A 17,461-nucleotide genomic window follows, 5' to 3' on the forward strand; every position below is an offset into this window, starting at 1 on the left:
TTCACAGAGAGGCTATTGGGCACACTTTTAAGTTCAACTTTGTATAGCGAGGCAACTGGGTACACATCCGAAATGGCGAAGGTTGGGTGGTAGGGTAGTATGGCATGAAGTAATTGCTTCTGTCCCCGCCCTTGCCACACTTACTTGTTGTTGGTGACTTCTTGCTTTTCCTGCAGATACCTGCAGATACGACCTGGAGCCGTCTCTGTAGGAGCCGTCCTTTGCCTCAGGTCCTTAGCCGATGGGCTGCCGGGCAGGTGGCTGCCCTGGGAGAGCTGGCAATGGAGGGGAATCCTCTCGTCTGGACCAATCGGAGCGGGGGTGGGCAGGATGGGAGGCGGGATGGAGAGAAATAGGAAGTGGGGAAGCGCCAAGGGATTCGGGGGCAGAAACAGGGCAGGGGATCAAGTGGATGGGTTTAGGGTTGCAGAGGCCCGGATGGAAAGAGGAGGTAGGAGGGGCAGGGGGCACCAGAAAGTGAAGCGCTTACCTGGAGGCCTGGATGGAATGGCCCAGGAAGCGTGTGTGCCCAGAGTGTAGGCCCTTGCAGGCACCGAGTGGATTCAGCCAATGGGGTCCTGGGGGAGGTCTCTGAGGGCAGGACAAAGCAGGGGAAGCTGCTGCCAGAGTTCTAGGGAAAGCAGCCCCATGATGGTGCTTTGGAGGGGCAGGGGGCACCAGAAAGTGAAGCGCTTACCAGGATGTGGCAAAACTAACATAAGAATGCATGACATGCCAAACATAATTCAGGAATGACCCTAAGAACATTGAAAGGGACCCTGCCTCGCCCCATCTGACCCTTCCGTGAACTGCATATTGATTATGCAGACATGGGCGAAAGGTGCAATGGGCAAGATCTCATTGTGGTGGTTTGCCCTTTTTCATGCTGGGTGGAGGCAGGGCCCTGCGCCCACCCAGATATGACACCCAGATATGAAATGCGCGGCAACATTTTTAGTGAAGGAGGTATTCCCACGATGGGGAATTTGTGACGTCATACGTTCCGACAATGGAACACACTTTGTAAATGACTTGTTTAAAGGCAGTAACATCCTTATTTTGCATCAAACACAAATTGTGTTAATTTATCACCTGCAAGCGAATGGGGGTCTTCTTAAAAGTAAATTGTCCAAATTGTGTCACACTTTAAAGAAAAATTGGGTGAATTGATTACCCCCAGCATTATTCCGGCTTAGAAAACAGCCAAGCAAATACCACCATTTGTCCCCGCACGAGATAGTGACATGAAGATGCATGCACACCCAAATATCTCCAATTAGGAGAGCATCAGAGGCTCACAAAACAGCCACGATATTAGGCAAGGAGTTTCAGGAATATTTAACGAAGCTAACAAAAGCAGTAAGAAGCATAGCAAAACAGATTGCACCACCCTTCACATGAGAAAATCGAACTGATACCGTCACAGCCGCAGCAGACAGCCCCAATACACAAATCATTCCTGGGGAGATTGTGTACGTGCGCAGTTTTGCAAGGTGATGGAATGCTCCAATATTTCACGGCCCATATGAAGTAGTCTATTTTAAGTATATTGTACACCAACAGCGGTGAAGAGCCTGAAATACTGGATACATACGAAAAGCATGATAGCGCAAGGGGAGCAGCAGTTTGAGAAAGAAATGGCTGCACCCTGAGATAACTGAAGTACACCTACGTATGCCGTTGATTAAAGGATAGCAAAATAGAGGAAAGACACTAAGTGACGAAATATCTTTTATTTCTGTCGGCATAAACGAAGGGGGTGGGGGTGAGGAAGTGAAAATGATACAAGACGGTACCCGCCTAGTGTGGGATGGTTTTTAACTAATTTGGGCCCACAATGTATCCACAAACCTTGCAACCCTACACAAAAACAAAACTATCAGACTGCCACTGATTGAGTACTTCCTGATAAGGAAGTTAATGTGTATGATATGAACAATCCCAAACCCGATGCCGTAATGATGCCACATGTGAATGTCCATACAACCTCACTCACAACCTACCTCAAGTGGTGATTACGTATATGACAAAACACAAACCTCCACCGCAGTACCTGACACAATGCTTTGGCAGCCGAGCAATGAGAGAAGTGCAAAGGCAGCGACTGGAACATTCCCCATTCGCCATCAAATGCTACTAAAAGCCCAGGCTGGTCTAGGGAGGAACAGGAGATGGAAAAGGGGGGTGGGGCAGAAAAGGTACGATGCATATCACGGCCTGGGTTTAGATGCTATGGAAGACCCACGCCACCCAGATCAAACAAATGGTACGCAGATATAAGCACAATGGCAAAACAAGCAACTAATGAGAGTTGCTATATTTGCTCCTTAATTCCCCATGCCTCGGGGACCCCCCAAAGTTTTACTACCACAAGAAGCGCCTACTGCTGAGGCTCAGTGTCTTATTCATCTTGCATTGTGTAGAATTAGAAGCACCTACCAAGCGCACACTATTTCGTTACAACTACTGCAAAATGAAAAAAACCTGCAACAGCAAGCCACAAGGAGTACTCTGCGTGAAGGGGCCATTTTTTGTTATCAAAGGGACAATGTTCACCAACAATAGGTGGCAAGAAGAGCAAGTAATGTACAAAGCAGAAGCCTTGCAAGGATTGTGAGATGAAAAATTACAATGGATCAAAGAAATATGCACTCCAATTTGGTCCCAGCACATCGTCAAACTAACATGGGTAATGGCTCTTGAAAAGCCAATCAAGATCCAATGTGAAATACAATACAAACTTTTCTTTCATGGTGAAGGGAAGGTACCCAGGGTGCAAACAAACACTCAACAATACACTCATTTTGCCCGACATGAAGAAACAAACAGCAGCTTTAATTGACACTTACTGGGTGTGCGGCAAACATGCGTACTTGCACCTCCCGCCGTCAAGGAGAGGTACGCATGCCCTGGCAACGCTACACTCAGCCCTGATGGTAATTCCTGAAAGCCAGATCCAAGGGGAGAGGGTGCCAGCAGAGATGTCGCAGGCACCCCAGTCAACAACCGAAGAACCCCCAAAGTATGATGTTTTGTCGGACGAGCAGCTGCAAGACCGGGTGTCACGAAAACAGAGGGCATCAAATTACATTTCCACATAATCTTCAGAACTCTTGGCACAAATCCCCAACAAATAAAAGCTGTTCAACTCAGCAGAGTCTTTCTTTTCCTCACTCATACCAAGCATCCAGGTTCGAGCGAATGCCAAATGACTACAGATTGTTTGCTGGGAGCCGATCCAGCTGGCCAACAACACCGAAGAAGGATTCAACGTCCTCAAAGTGGAACAGCAAGCCCTGCAGTTAATGACAATGCAAAACAGGTATGTGCTGGACCTGCTCACAGCAATGGATGGTGGTGTTTGGCGAAAAATCGGGAGTGCATGTTGCACATTCGTGCCTTCTGCCGATGCAGACAATGGGACACCGTCACATATGATAGCAGCGGTACACAGTCTCTGTGAAAGGATGAAGGGAGAGGGCAGCGTGCAGCCAAGCACATGGTTCAACAACCTGTTTGAGTGGGTCCAATCATGGCTAGGGATGGCCATGAAGCTCCTGATACCTGTCAGTCTTTTTTTCTGCAGATTTTTTTGTGTGTGCCAGGTAGGAATAAGATGCTGTTCAAAGTCCATTCTTAACGGTGCAATGATATGATGATAGTGACAATAGGCAACCCAGCAAAGGTACTTCCGGTTGAACGAGATGCTCAAGTACAAACCGGAGAGAGCCCAGAATCCAAATATAGAATGACTGCAGTGTACCACACTGGAGACAGGGTAGACAACCTCTATCACACAACGATCAAGGGACCCTATGAATTAGAATGGTATTAGGCAGTATGGGTAGATCTAGCGGGAGATGATGGATGCATTTATATGACCTTTACTCTGGACCAATTTGCACGCAGAGGGGAGAGCCTCAGATCTGCGTGCAGGGCTTGGATGCCAATAAAGGGAACCCCAGCCAGGGATGAAGCAGTAGCTGCGGCAGAAGAACTGAAACTTTTGAGGGCCTTGGGGAATGTAAGGGAGGAAGAGTCGTTTGGGCTCCCCTACATTCCGAGCAAAGTGTATGGTATGCTCATGCAATGATTGGAAACGTACCCTCGGCCAAGCCCCGAAGACGGTTGCAAGGTAGCCATTGAATGACACATACAATGCATCTCGCAAGACCCCAGGGACTCCAATTTTGTATTTAACCACAACTCCATCTTTGACTAGGCTGCACGTGAAACTTTCAGTGGCAAGCCTGCATCTCTCCCATGCCCAGCGCCGCACACTGCAAGCCCAGCAACCCCCCACCTCCTCCCCACTGTTCGCGCTGTGGCTGTCCTGTTGCAAGCTGACACCATCTCTCCTCTTCCTCTGAGATAATTGCCCTGTGTGTGACCGGGCCAGAGCCTGGCCCTTGATAACCATTCGTCTTCACAAACCTGGCCCTGCTCCAACATTTCCCACCCTCAAGAGTTACTGTCTGCATGAACCTTCAACCCCTCACCCCATGGGCCACCCTCAATTGCTCCCCATATGACTGTATTGCTCACCTGGCTCCCACAGGGGCGTTGGTCGGACCCGGACTGCTGCGGCCTCCACCCACATGATGCGTAGTGCAGCGATGACTGACTGGATCTGCCCTCCTAATCTTGTCTGCTTGACCCATAGAAATATTCTCCTACAACTGGAGAGATGGATTTAGCCACTTGTGGATTCAAGTGATACCTCCCCCACTGTCCCCCCCACTAATCACCTCTGTGCCCTCTCAGCAATCTCACCTTATATTCTTGAAGGATGAATCCTCCATCCTGCGAAGCACGCAGGGGCGCGTAGATGACCAGTTACTTCACTGGCCTGAAGATATTGGAAGAGTTATAGATGAATCCTGACTCCAAAAGGTCCTGGCGAAGAGCCGTAAGTATATAGTTCGTAAGAGTTCAAAATGTCTGGAATTCACTCCTGCCCAATTCCTCTTTTATCTTGCAACTTTGACCCAATAAGAAGATTGACTGCTGAAAGCGCTCCGGTAAAAGTCTGTGTTACCCTACACTGTCCGGTAAATAATGCCAAGGGTTAAACTTGCTGCTTTCTCCTTTTCTTACAGGTGTGGCATAAGAAGATGTGACGTGCTGATGAATAATACCTCTGGCGGTAAAATCAGGTAAGCATATGGCGGCTAAAGAGATTGTCTCTGTCTGTTCTCTCTGCTCACCTTGTTGTTTCTTGTCCCCCTTAGGTGCCGGGATTCGGTGATGTAAAGGTGGAGACAGCGCCGGATCGAAGAAATGCTGCGTGGAATGGTGAGTATGGCGCGGCGCTGCTTCTGCGATGCGACGCGTTTAAAACAAAGTCTTTCCTCTGGTTTGAAGATGCAATGAATCCAGAATCAGGTAAGAAATCAGGTAATACTCTTGTTCTAACCTTTGCTTCTTTCCTTCTTTCTAGGTTCTCCAGGTTCGAGGCGGGCGTGGCAGAAGGCTGGATGCTGCTGCTGGCACAGTGAACGTTACGCTGCTGGATGCAGAATAACGCGAAGCATGTACTGCTCTTCGGGTGTGGTTTAAATAGCCTCCAAAGTAGTCCCAGGTAGGTATTCCTCCCCGACCACACCCGAGTAACAAAATAGTCCCTAAGGTAAAGTAGTCCCTTCTAGGCCTCACATGGGTTTGGATCTTCTTGCAGCATGGTCTGCATCAGGTAAGTGTGCACCTATGAGCCTAGCGCCTATGGCGCCAGGACTGATGTCCCATATGAGCCTGGCGCCATAGGCGCCAGGACTGAACCCAGACAGCCCCTAACAGGGGTTGCTGGGTTTTCTCAAGGCAACATGATGCCTGCTGCCGGGGCTGATGGTCGTGGTCTGGATGCCCGGGGGTATGCATCATGACAGCACTCCCCCTCAAGGCCCCTCCTAAAGTCGTTCCTCCCCTTGGTCCTGGTTTGACTGGGAAGTCCCGGTGGAATCTCTTCACTAATCGTGGTGCATGAAGGTGGTCACTAGGCTCCCATGACCTTTCCTGTGGCCCGTAACCTTTCCAATCGATTAAGTAAAAAAGTTTTGATTTAACCATCTTGGAGTCCAGGATGTTTTTCACCTCAAATTCAGGTTCTCCATCTATCAAGATAGGATCTGGTGGTTTGGTTAGTCTTGTTCCTGGTTGAACTGGTTTTAAAAGTGAAACATGAAAGACAGGATGAATTTGCATATTGGTGGGTAATTCCAGTTTGACGGCCACCGGTTTGATAATGGCCTTAATGGTGTAAGGTCCCAAATATCTAGGATTAAAAGTCTGAGTCCCTTTCAGAGGTATGTGTTTTGTAGCTAGCCAAACCTGATCTCCAATTTGGTACTGTGGAGTTTCACTTCTATGTAGATCAGCATTTTTCTTGCATTTCTCTTTTGCTTGCTTTAAATGTTCTGTTGCTTTCTTGAAGGCTTGTGTAATAGTAGAATGTAAATGACTAACTGCAGGCATTTCTAAGTGCTGAGGCGAATCGAGTTCTGTGGTTCGAGGGTGGTGTCCATATATGGTGTAAAAGGGGCTTTGTCCGGTTCCTGAATGTACAGAGTTATTGTATCCATATTCGGAAATCCATAAAATATCTTTCCAATTACTTTTGGTCTGGTGAAGCATGCAACGTAGGTACTGTTCAAGGTTCTGGTTGGTCCTTTCCATCTGACCATCGGTCTGGGGATGGTGACTGGCGGATAACCTTACGTCGATTTGCGCCAATTGGCAACATTTCTTCCAAAAATGTGAAATGAATTGACTACCTCGGTCAGAGACCAATACGGAAGGAAACCTGTGTATTCAAACGATGTTTTCGATGAACTCCTTGGCCAGAATTGAAGCAGAAGGTAATCCATTCAAAGGAATAAAGTGGGCCATCTTGGAAAAAACATCCACGATAACTAGAATGGTGTTAAATCCATTACATTGAGGCAGATCAGTAATAAAGTCTAAATATAAGGTGTGCCATGGTGTAGGTGGAATATCCAAAAGGTTGTAAAAGGCCAGCTGGTTTTTTCTTCTGACTTTTGTTTTGGGCGCAAATGCCACAGGACATCACAAATGACTTTATATCTTTTCGCCAGGTGGGCCACCAGAATTGTCTTTTAATTTTAGCTTCGGTTTTTGCGATACCTGGGTGACCTTCCATCAGGGTATCATGATAATTGGAGAGTACAAGTTCCTGTAATTCCTTGTGTGGTAAAAATAGTCGTCCTTGATAGTAGGGTAGATCATTGATGACTGAGTAATCCGGGCCTTTCTTTACCCAGTCCTGCAGGGCTGCTGGATCGAAGAGTTGTTGGATTTTTAAATGAATTTCTTCTAGTGTCTGTAAAGTAGTTATGCCAAGAATTCTTTGTTCAGAAATTATAGGCACCGGCTCCGGGTTCGCATATGCTTCTTCCATTCCTATACGGGATAAGGCATCTGCCTTGCCATTTTTACAGCCTGGTCGATAAGTAATCACAAAATCGAATTCGGCAAAGAACAATGCCCATCGAAGTTGGCGCGATGACTGGGCTTTGGCTGTTTTTAGATACTGCAAGTTCCGGTGATCGGTGATTACAGTAATGGTATGCCTGGCACCGAGAAGATAGTGTCGCCAAGCCTTAAAGGCGGATTTGATGGCTAATAACTCTTTATCGGTAACCGCATAGTTTAACTCGGGTGCCGAGAACTTTCTGGACCAAAATGCGAAGGGGTGAAGTTGACCAGTTTCAGGATCCTTCTGGGACAGGACAGCTCCCATGGCTAAACCGGATGCATCAGTTTCCACTATGTATGGAAGCTCTGGGCGTGGATGCTTTAAGACAGGCAAAGACGTGAATTTCGCTTTCAGCTCTTGGAAGGCCTTTTCAGCCTCTTCGGTCCACAAGAAACGTTTGTTCTTTCGCAAAAGTGCTGTGAAGGGATGTACAACATGTGAGAAGTCCGGAATGAATCTGCGGTAGAAATTGGCAAATCCGAGCATGCTTTGTACTCCTTTAACTGAACTAGGTGATGGCCACTTGAGAATTGCGTCCACCTTTCGTGAGTCCATTCGGACTCCTTTTGGAGTCAAGATAAATCCAAGGAATTCAACTTCCGTAACATGAAAAACAAATTTTTCCAATTTTGCATATAACTTGTGCTGGCGTAGTTTCTCAAGGACTGCACGTACGTGCTTAACATGGTCTGATTCTGAGGAGGAGTACACAAGGATATCGTCTATGTATACGACAACACAGACGTCAATGAGTTTACAAAAGACATTGTTCATAAAATACTGGAAGGCTGCTGGTGCATTCCACAACCCGAAGGGCATCACCTGATACTCGAATAATCCATACTTAGTGCGAAAGGCTGTCTTCCATTTGTCGCCTTTCTTTACACGTACCAGATGATATGCCCCTTGGAGATCTAACTTAGTGTAGATACAAGCATCCTTTACTTGGTCTAGTAATTCGGGGATCAGAGGCAATGGGTACCGTTTTTTTACCGTAATCTGATTTAGTGCGCGGTAGTCTATGCAAGTTCTAAGGTCACCTTCCATTTTTGGCACGAAGAACAAAGCTGAGGAAACAGGGGACTTGGATGGATGAATGAAACCATTAGCAAGGTATTGGTCTAAATATTGTCGTAGGTGTAGGTTTTCGGGTTCCGTGAGGGTGTAGATTCTGCTACATGGGGGTTGTGCACCGGGGATGAGGTCGATTTGACAATCGTATGATCTGTGTGGCGGTAAGGTATTTGCCTGTTCTTTTTGGAAAACGTCCTGGATGGAATTCTTGGTATTCCTGAGGTAACTGCACGACTGGAGTAGTGACTGTGGCCAGGCCTTTGTTCAAGGGTTTTTCCGGGTAGCAGGTGTGTGCACAATCCGGGAAGGTTATTCTCTTCTCTCGCCAATCAATACAAGGATTATGTGTTTCTAACCAAGGTATCCCCAGTATTATTTGGAACTGTGGGGCTTTGATTAAGTCAAACACAATAGTCTCTCGATGCCCATCCTGACCCAGCAATGTCATCTCTGTAGTGGAATGAGTTACAGGCCCTGAGGCAATTTCAGTTCCATCGACTGTGGTTACGACATCCGGAGCGGTCTTTTTGCAGAGAGATAGATTCATCCTAGAAGCCAATTTATGGTTCATATAGTTTCCTACTGCCCCGCTATCGATATATGCCCTTGCTTTGTGCATACGTGATGGGAGTCTTGGATCAATGAGGACCATTGGTATGATTAGATGCGAGGTCTGAGTGTCCTTCTTCAAGCTCGGCAAGCGGACCTCTACGCTTGTCGGGCGTGGTCGTTTCCCGATTCAGGCTCTGTTCGATTTCTAACAGCTACTCCGGCTACTTTCTTGGATGGTTTAATAGGGCAATCCCTTAGAAAATGTCCTGAAGCCCCACAATAAAGGCACAATTGCATTTGTCGTCTTCTTTCTCTCTCTTTTTGCGTTAAGGGTCCCCTAACCCCCCGATCTGCATGGGTTATGATGTGTCAGTTCCTTTGGAGGTAACATGTGGTTTGACCAGTACTCGATTCTCAAATTTAGCTCGATCAGCCTTTCGATTCTGGAGTCGGTGGTCTAACTGGACTACTAAGTCTATATATTCTGTGCAATCCTGGGGTGGGTTCACCACTTGGGCCAAAACATCTTTGAGTTCACCCCGAAGCCCACGATGAAATAAAGTAATTATTTTCTCCTCTGGCCAGCCGGTTTCCACCACTAACCTGTTGAAGGTTGCGATATAGGTTAGCAGATCCTGAGTGCCTTGTCATAGGGATAAAAGTTCATTATCCAGGGCCTGACCCTGTGAATGTCTGGCAAATAGTTTTTCCATGCTCAATTGAAAACCTTGAAAATCCCGAAGGAGAGGGTCATCCTGGTTGACCAGCGGGATTGACCAATCTGCTGCGCTGCCACTAAGGTACGATAGTGAAAAGGCTACTTTGGCTTGGTCGTTTGAGAAAGCTCCTGGTCTGCATAGAAAGTGCAAGCGGCACTGGTTCATGAACACGGCAAACCTTTTCGGGTCCCCAGCAAAAGGTTCGGGTGGAGCTAAAGGAATGCTCTCTGGTAGAACCACTTGCACAGGATTGCTCGAAGAGACAGGAGTTGGATTCCCTCCGAGTCCAGGTAGTGGTGTTTGGCCGGCTTGGCTTTGCAGCAGTTGTCTAGCAAGATCATCAGTGCGTTCCTTTGACAAAATAAGTTCTCTCCTGAGGGCATTAGTCTCTTGGCGTACAGAGTGCACCTCTGCCCTAAGTTCCCCTAACAGTTGGGCTAGTTGATCGGTTTCAGAGGTTTCCATAACGCCCGGGTGTTTGTTTTTTTGGTAGGCTTCGCATTCTGTTACGCTCACCTGGCTCCCACAGGGGCGTCGGTCGGACCCGGACTGCTGCGGCCTCCACCCACGTGATGCGTAGTGCAGCGATGACTGACTGGATCTGCACTCCTAATCTTGTCTGCTTGACCCGTAGAAATATTCTCCTACAAGTAGAGAGATGGATTTAGCCACTTGTGGATTGAAGTGATAGCTCCCCCACTGTCCTCCCCACTAAAAACCTCTGTGCCCCCTCAGCAATCTCGCCTTATATTCTTGAAGGATGATCCCTCCATCCTGCGAAGCACGCAGGGGCAGGGGTAGATGACCAGTTACTTCACTGGCCTGAAGATATTGGAAGAGTTGTAGATGAATCCTGACTCCAAAAGGTCCTGGCGAAGAGCCGTAAGTATATAGTTCGTAAGAGTTCAAAATGTCTGGAATTCACTCCTGCCCAATTCCTCTTTTATCTTGCAACTTTGACCCAATAAGAAGATTGACTGCTGAAAGCGCTCCGGTAAAAGTCTGTGTTACCCTACACTGTCTGGTAAATAATGCCAAGGGTTAAACTTGCTGCTTTCTCCTTTTCTTACAGGTGTGGCATAAGAAGATGTGATGTGCTGATGAATAATACCTCCGGCGGTAAAATCAGGTAAGCATATGGCGGCTAAAGAGATTGTCTCTGTCTGTTCTCTCTGCTCACCTTGTTGTTTCTTGTCCCCCTTAGGTGCCGGGATTCGGTGATGTAAAGGTGGAGACAGCGCCGGATCGAAGAAATGCTGCGTGGAACGGTGAGTATGGCGCGGAGCTGCTTCTGCGATGTGACGCGTTTAAAACAAAGTCTTTCCTCTGGTTTGAAGATGCGATGAATCCGGAATCAGGTAAGAAATCAGGTAATACTCTTGTTCTAACCTTTGCTTCTTTCCTTCTTTCTAGGTGCTCCAGGTTCGAGGCGGGCGTGGCAGACGGCTGGATGCTGCTGCTGGCACAGTGAACGTTACGCTGCTGGATGCAGAATAACGCGAAGTGTGTGCTGCTCTTCGGGCATGGTTTAAATAGCCTCCAAAGTAGTCCCAGGTAGGTATTCCTCCCCGACCACACCTGAGTAACAAAATAGTCCCTAAGGTAAAGTAGTCCCGTCTAGGCCTCACATGGGTTTGGATCTTCATGCAGCATGGTCTGCATCAGGTAAGTGTGCACCTATGAGCCTGGCGCCTATGGTGCCAGGACTGACGTCCCATATGAGCCTGGCGCCATAGGCGCCAGGACTGAACCCAGACAGCCCCTAACAGGGGTTGCTGGGTTTTCTCAAGGCAACATGATGCCTGCTGCCGGGGCTGATGGACGTGGTCTGGATGCCCGGGGGTATGCATCATGACAATAACTAATCCTGAGCAAACATATTTTCTATGTACTGTCTAGTCCCGACACCCTTGTTTGATCTGCGAGGCACCTGATAAATGAGCTCCCAAAGTACACGGCAAAATAAGGCACCTGGACCACCACATCTCTGCCCCTCAGCTCCAGGTCAAGAATGTATATCTATAGCTACAATTTATAGACAATAATGTGTTATGAGGAGTCGCGAGTCATAGTAAATCTTGCATGCCCATGATTACTGTGAAGTTTTGCTTAGTTAGAATTATAACTGAACACGACGTGACCCGCCGCCCCTCCCCGATGAGCCCAGCTGCCCCAGAGGGCCTCAAGAAGTAACAAGTTCAACCCCAGCCAATCCAGCAGCAGCACCACTACACATCGTATAATATCTTGTTTAACTAAAGCAATGACATTAATGTGTAACCTGTATAGCACACGTCGTAGATGACGTATTTTTGACTATGTGTTTTTTTCTGTATCATGGGCAGAGCGCTCTCGGAGCAGCAGAGTCCTCTGCGTGCCCCATTTTATCTTTATTTAAAGAATACCTTTCATTCACTCATTCGGAATCTCTCCTGGTCTCATTCCCTACTGGGGTGTGTCCATTGGTGTCCATTTATTCTATTTTACTGTAATTGTGGGGAATGATCACTTTCATCCTGGCCAACCATCAGGCTAGACGACACAAATTCATTAACATTTTTTAATCCCAAGTATTTATCCCTTTCTATTTGCAGAGTACACTTTTAAACACTTGTTATCTTTTCTAGGCAAAAGGCCCAAACATTAGAATTCTTTCCCTAGTCTTGAAGCTTAAGTGTTCTCAGCGGCAGAAGGGGAGTGGGGGGGCTCACTAGGTCTCTAGCGTCCAACAAACAGGTCAGGATAGGCCCAGAAGTAGCAAAAGTCAGAGTTCCTAAGAAGACAGTTCAAAAGTATTTCACTTTAAAATTTAGAGAGGTTAAAATAATCCAGGGACTTCTGAGTAGACACCCTAGGAGGATTCCAGCAGTGGGCTTGAGGGAACTGGATGAGAGGACTCCCAATCACAAGAAACACCCCAAAGATATACAGAAATCACAGGCTTAATTTAAGTAAATACCCAAGCCAACACAGTACATCTGCACAGAAGAAGAGTATGCAGCAGGGGAGACACTAGGATCTGCCACACTGGAAGAGATTTTGCAGTAGAGATCAACGGGGAACGTTTCAGGCAAGAGTTTCTTCGCAGCTGGATGCCCTGTGGTTTTGGGCGCCCTTTTCAGGAGCCAGGAGAATACTGAATATAATTAAGCTTCTAGTCTCTAATCTGGTCCAGCACTCTGGTAAGGGGACTTCAAGGACTTAAAATAGTGTCTCTGGAGAGCCAGGAGGAGGCCAACAAAGTTTCAGATGGATTTGTAAGACCATGCACCACACAATGACTTGAGGTCCCAGGGTATTGCCGCCCTGCAAGGTCGCGGCACAACATGGGATGGCGCAAAATGCAGGTCTTGAGTCTAGTATCTCACCAGGCTCTTGGTTGGGGTGGTTTTCGTGAACCCCAGGTCACTTGGAAGGTACGGTAACAGCAGGTGCCGGTTACACAGCAGGCTCTCTGGGTTTCAGCTCCAGTGGTCGACTTGTCAGCAGGTTCGGAGTATTTAATAGGAACTACAGCACAGCTTCTGCCATCTCTCCCTGCATTTCACAGAAAAGGGCAGTCTGGTTGTCCTATCAGGAAAGTGGTGGTAATTCCCCATGTTTGGAGGCCATAGGACTCCATGGGGATTTTGGGCAGCTTTACAGCCTGGGGAATTACCACATGATAAATATGACGTCTTTTGGAGGTATAAAGTGGGGGATTTATCTCCAGCATTTTGCTGGAGGTAAATCCGCACCTTTTCCTTTGAAAATTGGCAGATTTACCACGTGGTATTTCCGCAACTGATAAATCTGACTCAAATTATAATTTGTCAGTGGGGGAAACATGGTGGTATCAGAATTACCAACAATTTTTTCCTGCATCGCTAAACTTGGAATGAGGTCCAGTGAAAAACGATCATAGACTTAGGGGGTCATTCAGAGTTGGGTGGCAACAGTAAAATTGCCGGTATTTGGCAAGTACTATTGATTTTACCATCCACCCAATTCAGAGTTTGATCAAATACAAACAGTGGCATTTCATGTGAATGCTGGTGGTGGTATTTTAGATGGACCTTTGGCAGAAAAACACCTATTTTCTCCTTTTCCTTAAAGGTGCAGGTAAAAAAATACAAAAGAGGCTACCATTTTTGTATTTTTTTTTTAACTCTTCAGCAGATTGAAACACATTTCTACGAAGGGCCATGTTGAGACGGTAATTAGGTGGGCATCTCTGATTACCTACTCTCACCACTGTACCCATATAATGCATAATGGGGCAGTATTGACCCTTTTGTGCCTAAAGAAAATCAACAGTAGTGATGTGAGCCACTGCTGGACATAGTCCATTTCTCTCTTCACATTGATGCTGAAAATGGCTGAAAAGAACATCTTTTACATTCCCGCCATCAGAGGTGATATTTCTGAAATAGCACTGGGGGTATTCCAGAAATGCCACCTCTGCTGGTGGTAAACATTGAGTGCGGTGGATTTTCAGAAATACCACTGGAGGAGCTGGTTACCTTTGTTCAGTGGTATTAAAAAATCTGCACAACTCTGAATGAACCCCTCAGTTTGTAGTCTTCTAATAATGAATAACTGAATTGTTTATATTTCTATGTGTGTTTTTTAACTGTGTCCAAAAGTAAGTGCCACCAACAGCCCAACAGCCATTTCTATAACCACTGTATAAGTAACATCCATGGGTGCTATTCAGGGTGCTATTAAACTCTTTTTAAATGAACACACTGGTGATCAAGAAATTCACCAGAACATAGGAGAAGCATTCGGGCAGCATTGAACTGAGGACAAACTCTAATACGATATGGATCCTTACTTCCTTGGCAAGTAGTTGTCGTGAACGTTGCTGTGGATTGTGACAGGCAATCGTGTATGGGGTGCAGTAGTGCCAACATTACAATCCATGGTCACACATATTGGTTATGCAGACATTGCCACTCATTGTGGGGGCCTCCCGGGCCTATCTAGAGTATTGCTGAAATCAAGAATAATGCCTGGCTCCATTTACACAGAGTCTGAGCAAGCTGTGCAGCTCTCGCTTCCATCGTAGCAGGCTAGATTCTGAAGGATTTAATCTTTGCAATTATATTATTTACATTCTGAAGCTCTGGCTTATGGGCAACAGCCCAGCCAGCCTGGGGGGCAGTTGCCCCTTTTCCCACCTTGCCAGTTCGCCCCTGAGTTCAGCATACGTCATGTTATTTTTGTGCAATGTTTTTCTTTATTGGAGAGATCCCTGTCTTTTGACAAGACCTGTCCCAGCTTGGAAGAAAGCATATGAGTTAAGTGTTCCATGAAAAATGTAACCCCGAGCCATTACAGGTACCTGTTGTCGCGTTCTTGCACTTAAAGCCGCAGCGGAAGTAGCAGCACTTCTGATCCCTGGAGCAGTCCCCGTCGCTCTGGCACTGGTCAGCTTCAGGCCTGAAGCAGTTGATGGTATCTGCTGGGCACTGTCCTGGTTTCAGTTTCACTGAGAAAAGTTGCTAATTTGTCAAATTCGTTCTCTCATGAGTTACACACACACACACACACACACACACACACACATATATGGGAATTGTGAGGATTTCGACCATCAGCATGGTGGATGTGCGCTCGCCTGAGCTTTTTGAAATTTCTGTTTAAATGGAGTGATGGTACACCAACCTCAGGAAAATGTGTGGGGCAAATCCACACATATATTCCCATGCTCACACCACGACAAAAGCATAGACCTGTGTACTCCGGGCTTTACAAAGCCAACAGGCACCGTCTGCCCAGTCATATTTAGTTGGAATGTGACCATGAGGAGCACACAATGTCATTCCCGGCAAGGGTGAGGACCAACCTTCCCCCTGCCATGGTCAGCCTGATTAACTGACAAAAGCTCCATGGAACCACCCTGCTTTTTTGGTAGGCCCTGCAGCGATTATCATACCAATACAGGGTACTTCAAACAGGCCCACACGGGGCCTGGCTGCAGAGGATAACAAAGGATGCAGGAAACCCAACAACCATTTATTTGTAACTGTGTCAACCTGATGTCAGCTCCCGTCTCTCAGTATTGATGGCAGTGAACTGTCATGTCTAGGTATGTTGTTTAAGGTATACCACCTCACTAGGGGGACCACATTGATATGGTACGAGAATGTGGTTTGCAGGACCCAGAGAGTCTGGTCTCACCACAGCTTCAAGGGAGACCTGCCGCTTTAACAGGGACCACACAGGGAGGACCATTAAGGAGGACCATTAACCAAAGCAACTCTTTGAACACAACAGACAGGAAGATGGGTTGGACTTAGTAGCACAAAGAAGTGAGCCCATAGCTTGTTCTGTTGAGAGAAGGGTTCAGCCAGTTTAGTTCTGCGGCACACCTTGTTCCCGTTTTTCACCACTTTACCTTTCATATTGCAAAGCACTCTGGTTCTGACCTCAGGCATACAGGAGATTGTTGGCAGGGACCCCGGGATTGATTCACTAAGGTAGGGTTAGCCTATACCAATCATTGTTATCCAGTTTGCTTTAAAAGAGGGCTGAGCCCCTCTTTTGGCAAATCATTTTGAAGACTTTACCAGATGTAACCAAGAAGAACTCAATCTTGGACCCTGGCTGATGGTAGGGTCTACCTTACATCTTCCACCAGTGAAGCAAGGCCAGGATATCCAAAGAGGGAAGCATGATCCCTCTGCTAAACATCTACCAAGGAACAGAGGGAGATACAGACCTCAGAGGACACTGTGAGAAACCTGAAGGTGTCTCACCCGCTAGTCCCTGTGATCTGTCATCCAGGTGGCCAGGACACAGCCATCGCTATTGGATCCAGTTCCTGGGGGTGGACCAGTGTGGGAGTATCACCTGGATGGGGGGTCTTCAGGGAGTGGAAGTGGGACACCGAAGGTTGAGACGCAGTATCCCCTTCCTTATGACACTTTTTCAACATCCTGCCCAGTAGGATATTTAGAAACTCTACCTCCCCCCGTTTCCAACACAAATACTTTCTCACACCGTGAACGACAATGGCTAATACCAGAGCCGTTTACCTGACATGTCCCAATACAAGTGTCAGGCAAGGTCAAGCAATTGCCGACAACTACACACACCTGACTTGCCCTTTCCCTTCCCCATAGGGATAAAAGGTGGAGCACAAGAGCACTATGTGAGCAAGGCCGAACGGAGGAGGAAGCAGCTATTCCTGGACGGCAGTTCAAACGGAGGAGAAAGGCGGCAAGATCTGAAAGGACATCAAGGTGGGAGTTGCCCCTGCCCTTCTCAACCCAGACCTACAAATCTTGCGATAAAACAAACATAAGACCAAATATCGCAGCTGGCGAATGGTGTGACGGATGTCAATAGTGCATGGAAATCTCCCGCACTGATAGCCAGGGGGTGGAGACGCAGTTGCCATCGTGGTACTGTCCTTGACTCCAGCGGCAAAAGAAAAGCCAACGAGTTCAGCACAGATGGTGAGTCAGAAGAACCTGATAGTGGGTCAGACTGTGTTAGGTTCACGGTTGCAGTGGCAACCTTAAGAGGATTAAGATACAAAGACTTTTTATGAACGAACTGGGTACCAGAGATAGAGTGGTCCGGCACCACATGGGTGCTCAATCGAATGTGCCTGGCTGGTACCCCTCTCCTGAAC

At 47.2% G+C, this 17,461-nt stretch overlaps 1 protein-coding gene across 4 annotated transcripts in view; it reads right to left on the reverse strand.

The window, feature by feature from the left end:
• The window catches only part of LOC138453020 (balbiani ring protein 3-like), a 140,312-nt gene that overhangs the window by 100,482 nt on the left and 22,369 nt on the right, over window positions 1-17,461 (reverse strand). For 2 of the 4 annotated variants that reach the window (XM_069605433.1, XM_069605432.1), the window contains exon 4: window positions 15,164-15,310. The exons of the other annotated variants lie outside the window; for them this stretch is intronic. In XM_069605433.1, the coding sequence (XP_069461534.1) occupies window positions 15,164-15,310 (147 nt within the window). The remainder of the gene's footprint in view (window positions 1-15,163; window positions 15,311-17,461) is intronic. 4 annotated transcript variants of the gene reach the window in all.

Source organism: Ambystoma mexicanum, chromosome 4p (genome assembly GCF_040938575.1).
Source record: "Ambystoma mexicanum isolate Mex_15411 chromosome 4p, UKY_AmexF1_1, whole genome shotgun sequence".
Lineage (NCBI taxonomy): Eukaryota > Metazoa > Chordata > Amphibia > Caudata > Ambystomatidae > Ambystoma > Ambystoma mexicanum.